The sequence below is a fragment of the Danio aesculapii genome, chromosome 19, assembly GCF_903798145.1.
Source record: "Danio aesculapii chromosome 19, fDanAes4.1, whole genome shotgun sequence".
Taxonomy (NCBI): Eukaryota; Metazoa; Chordata; class Actinopteri; order Cypriniformes; family Danionidae; genus Danio; species Danio aesculapii.
This window is the reverse complement of record NC_079453.1, coordinates 24527861-24533308: the sequence shown is the minus strand read 5'-3', so window position 1 is coordinate 24533308 and position 5448 is coordinate 24527861. Positions and strand designations below refer to the sequence as shown.

At 31.2% G+C, this 5448-nt stretch overlaps 1 protein-coding gene across 1 annotated transcript; it reads left to right on the top strand.

Moving 5' to 3' along the window:
* Positions 1 to 331: 331 nt before the first annotated feature.
* On the top strand, positions 332 to 2800 carry polr2k (RNA polymerase II, I and III subunit K). Its single transcript, XM_056480098.1, has 4 exons — positions 332 to 398; positions 663 to 725; positions 942 to 1034; positions 2492 to 2800. The coding sequence occupies exons 2-4, from the start codon at positions 665 to 667 to the stop codon at positions 2512 to 2514; spliced, it is 177 nt and encodes a 58-aa protein (XP_056336073.1). The 5' UTR covers positions 332 to 398; positions 663 to 664; the 3' UTR covers positions 2515 to 2800.
* Positions 2801 to 5448: the final 2648 nt, after the last annotated feature.

Genomic DNA, 5448 nt, shown 5'->3' with positions numbered 1-5448 from the left:
TTGTAAATAAATGTGTTTAGACTATTTCACAATTTCAGGACAGGCTTAATAACAGCGCTACACATAAATTAATAAAAGCCATTAACGTTAAGCAAAAAAGTAAACAAATAATATATCTTCATGGTTACGTACGTCGGTCAATAAATGAATGCCTAAAAACGTCGCCGCGAAGTTTTTCTCCGCCATCTAAAATTGCTTGCAGTAATAATATAAAAGTCCCCGATGAACCTGTATATCTCTGCGTAAAATGGTAACGTCCTCCCTCCAGTATGCGTATGACGAGATTGGTTCAATTCTTGTCAACCAATAGCATCGTGTGTTACTGTGATGTGATGTAGCCCGTGCGCATGCGTGAACGCAAAACGTTTTGAAGCAAACGGAGAGCTCACGCGTGAAAGGTAGCTAATGCTTTGAATGTTTACATTTCGTACTCGTTTATACACTGATAAATGAAAAGATGAATCATTTGTGCGGGGTTCTATTGCAATTTTAATATAATGAATAACGTGTCTTGCTGGGTTTATAATAGAGGAACGTGTTTGTACATAATGCAGCATCTCTTAAATGTGCTCTTACGATACGTCTAGGTCAAATAATGTCTAATATTTAAATGAATTTATTAAATTTGGAGTATATAATTATGTTTGTATGTTTGCTTTAAGCCATGGATTCTCAGAAAGACATTCAGCCTCCCAAACAGCAGCCAATGATCTACATTTGTGGAGGTGATTAGACTTTTCATTGTATTTATGTCTATAATCTATTTTATGTATATTAATCTATTACAAGTTATATGTATTGGTCATATGTGTGTAATCAGCCGTGTCTTTCATAACGCTAAACTATCAAGATGTTCATCATACAATCTGTTTTTGAGCCTGTGTGTGTGTGTGTGTGTGTGTGTGTGTGTGTGTGTGTGTGTGTGTGTGTGTGTGTTTCAGAGTGTCACACAGAAAACGAGATCAAGGCCAGAGACCCCATTAGATGCAGAGAGTGTGGTTACAGAATCATGTACAAAAAGAGGACCAAAAGATGTATCCTTTATCAACTAAAGTGATGCTTTGTGGTAGAACTGGGTGATACGGCAAAAAAATCTTAATTTCACGCTATAATCATTTTATACGCTAGTAATGATATATGTCATGATATAGTAACTAGGGATGCAACAATACAGTTAGCCTATGGTTCAATACCTACCTCTGTTTTTTAACACTGTGAAGTTAATAAACGTAAAATGACCATTTCATTCATTCATTCATTTTCTTCCGGCTTAGTCCCTTTAAAAATCTGGGGTCGCCACAGCGGAATGAACTGCCAACTTATCCAGCTAACTTTAGAGCATAGTGATTGAATATTTATTCACGGGGAGGAGTTTCCTCATCAGCTCGTAGACTAACAGGCAGGCCCGGCGCTTCAGGGGGACAAAAGAAATTGTGCTCCCCTCAGTTTTCATAAAGGATTAGTTCACTCAAAACTGAAAATTCTTTCTGTCATTAATTACTAACATTCCCGTCATTCCAACCTTCAGAACACAAATTTCGATATTTTATAATATGAAAAATCAATTGAATTATGAAAATTGTGAATTTAAAGCAATAGTCCAGAGATCAATTCCTGCGTCAGGTCACACGGGAGAAAACTGGACTAGTGGATGACATTAAGGCGTGCAGCATAATTCATTACATGTTTTTGTTAACCAATTCTTTAAATACAACTCTCTTGAGCTCTGAAGGGAAAAAGATTCTATATACTCAAAGTACTCATTCATGTGTGATTATATTTCTCACTTCATTTAGAACTTGATTTGCTTTGCGCAAATGTTTGATTAAAGATGTAGAAATATAAATCAATTCTTCATCAAATATAAACACTTCAAAAAACGAATGATTGCAATGATTAATCCATTTAATCCAACATAACAATGTAAAGATATTGCTAAATAAAATGCAACATGTAAACATTGTACTTTCTAGAGTGCAAATTTCTCATTATGCTGTTACGCATGTTTCTATCTGCATCCCTGTAAAGGCATGTAATATAGCTCTCATGTTAATTATGAAAAAGTATTACCGTAAGTGATAGAGCATAATATAAAACGATAGACTTTTTTTATTGCACAGCCCTACTTGATGGTTGAAATAATTGTTTATCCAAACAAAAATAGATTTGTTTCTATTATTTACTTAATTTTATTGGGCTATTCCAAACAATATTCATAAAAAATATTAAAGATTTTAAATGTTTTAATTATGAGTTATTGAATGGCCAATTAATGTCATTAAAAGACTTCTGTGCAATTTTATTTTCCTGTTTTTTTCTGTTTAAATAATTTAAAAGGTATCAGGAAATGATGATTTGTTGGTGGATGAGCTGTTACTTTGAATTCTTTTAATCATGTTCAAGTTAAACTTGGTTTCATGCTATTAGGTCAGTATCTCGATTTTTGTGATCTTTGTCTTGTTTAAGTTTTGCCCTTAACTTCTGTTTCCAGTGGTCGTGTTTGATGCCAGATGAGATCCTGCATCCTGCTGTTATAATTAGCTTTTTTTATGTCTTTGAATGTGTAAATATATGTGTACAATTTGAATGGGCAGTAATGGGTCAAAACTGAGTAAAATGCAGTTTTCAAATTTTGTGAGTGAATGTGTTTTATTTCTCACGTATTTCCAATTTTTGTACAATTTTGAGTGATAAGGTTTTGGGTTAAATGGTGTTCAGATCAGTAGTTTAGGATTAATGAAGAGCTATTTCTCCCAGTACAAACAGAAATATTATGACACATTAAAGTGACTATATGAAATCAGAGTTGTGTGTGTGTTGTATCAGGACACAAATGTGTATAGCAAGGATATGGTGAATTTAAGAGTGTATTGCTGATGTCCCCATTTCTCCAAAAACGTATATATATTTTAAATAGAATGTAATATTTGAATACATAAAAATACATATGAATTTATAAATCATATAGGTTTAACTAGAGTTTCGTTTTAGGGATAGGGTAGGGAAAATTTTGATTGTAAAGTATAAAAACAATGGAAACCTATGGAATTATTATTTATTTTTTTTTGTTTACAGTTTCAATTCATAAGAAACTGTCAGTTTTTTGTTTCTTATTGTTTATTGTATTGTTTGTTTCTCTTCTTTTATTTAGTTTCACCTAAATAACATAACAACTAAACTAAAAGTAATACCTACATGAACATAAAACCAAGCCTAATACTAAAAAGAAAATTAAAATAATTAGGTTTCAAAAACTAAAATGGAAAAAGAAAAACTAATTCAAACTATTAATTACGCTACAAGAACTAGACAAAAATATTCTGTACAAATTCAATTGGATAATCAGTTTTCATGATCACAAATTTGCCAACATTTTCACAGTAGACTAGAACATTTTCAATGTTTTAAATTTTCCAATGTTCCATGTCTTCAGTGTGCATTAGAAAATGTTTTTTTTTTTTTACTTTATACTTTATTTCAAAATCCCTCTTTCTGTTTGTGTGTTAATATATTTAGTGATTTCTGAGTGAAAACTCACCACAGTGTATACCAAATTTTGAACGGCAGAGCAACCAAAATCAATATTTTATTGTTTCACAACACAAACAGCCTTATTTTTCCTTTGGATACAAAGCACAGAAATGACACCATCAAAAAGTACTCTCCAGTAGCCGAAAATCAACCCAAATCCCAGTGACCCTAAACAATGTCAATTAATGTCTCTGTATAATAAATTAAATAAAAATTCAAACCTACACCAAAATACAATGACATAAATCGAATTTTAGAAAAAAAATAATAAATAATTTAAATAATATTTAAAAAAAAAATTAAAAATTGTGAATGATACTAAAATATGGTCTTTACAAACAAATTCAGAATGAAATTAGTTTTTTATGCATAAATCATACAGCAAAGTAACTAACATTTACACAGTGACCTACACCTTTTTTAAAATATATATTTTCCATTTCCATCTATTTAGTGTCTCTGAGAAAGATTTCACTGTAAAAGTGATCAAATAAAGATTACCGGAGTGTGCTTTACAAGAAAATTCTGTTTTATATTTTTACATCGAAATGTCAAGAAAGAAATTTGTTCCTGAAACAACACTGAGCAACGTTTCAGTTTGTTTTTTTAATAATGGCTCATTCACAAAAAATCAACTGTGTTTACATTGTCTGTTTAGATTTTAATTCAATGTCAATGTCGTGCAGTTTCTTTGTAATCAACAAACTTATTAGCATCTTCTGTGAAAATGGTTTCTGGTCTTCTACATTTGTACAGTGACCTAGACCAGTGTTTCCCAACCCTGTTCCTGGAGGCACACTAACAGTACATATTTTCGGTGTTTCTCTTATCTGACCCATTAACTTCAGGTTTTGGAGCCTCTTCTAATGTTCTGATGAGTTGATTCAGGTGTGTTTGATGAGGGAGAGGTTGAAAATGTGGACTGTTGGTGTGCCTTCAGGAACAGGGTTGGGAAACACTGACCTAGACAACTTACCAAATTCTAAAGTGCTTTTAAATATCGATATTCTTTGTGTTCTGAGAAACATTTCAAAGTTGCAAAAATTTGTAAATAATAATTATAAATATCAAAAACTATTATTTCTAATGATTGTTTCTGAATATTTATAATAATATTATTTATAATACATACAAAATGTTTATTTTTAAGTTTTTTATTATCAAAGTTGTAAATAAAGATTATAAATATAAATATTTCTAATAATTTATTTCTAATATTATTTCTAATAATTAAAATATTTTTACTTCAGAATTTTGTTTAATTTTCAAACTTGTAAATAAAGATTATAAATATAAATATTATTTTTTAAATAATTTACTATAATATAATTTCTAATAATATATTTAAAAGGCCGTCATGGTGGTGCAGCAGGTAGCACGATTGCTTCACAGCAAGAAGGTCGCTGGTTCGAGCCTTGGCTAGGTCAGTTGGTATTTCTGTGTGGAGTTTGCATGTTCTCCCCGTGTTGGCGTGGGTTTCCTCCGGGTGCTCCGGTTTTCCCCACAGTCCGAGGACATGCGCCATAGGTGAATTGGGTAAACTAAATTGGCCGTAGTGTATGTGTGTGAAAGAGTGTGTATGGGTGTTTCCCAGTGTTGGGTTGTGGCCAGAGGGGCATCCACTGTTTAAAACATAAGCTGGCGGTTCATTCCGCTGTGGCAACCTCTGATTAATAAAAAGGACTAAGCTCAAAAGAAAATGAATGATATAATTAAAATAATTAATTACAATATTTTTACTTCAGAATATCAAATTTAATTTCAAAGCTGTAAATGAAGATTATAAATAAAAAAAAATTATGTCTAATAATGTTTTTTTGAATATTTCTAATAGTATTTCTAAAAATAATGTTATTTTCACTTCAGAATTTCAAGTTTAATTTTGAAAGTCGTAAATAAAGATTATAAATATTAATA

What these genes read in the sequence shown, in the direction of transcription:
- polr2k (XM_056480098.1), top strand. Translation starts at nt 665, where the DNA reads ATGGATTCTCAGAAAGACATTCAGCCTCCCAAACAGCAGCCAATGATC. An exon ending in AATGATCTACATTTGTGGAG is followed by an intron (nt 726 to 941) that starts GTGATTAGACTT and finishes TGTGTGTTTCAG; the next exon opens with AGTGTCACACAGAAAACGAG. An exon ending in CAAAAAGAGGACCAAAAGAT is followed by an intron (nt 1,035 to 2,491) that starts GTATCCTTTATC and finishes TTCTGTTTCCAG; the next exon opens with TGGTCGTGTTTGATGCCAGA.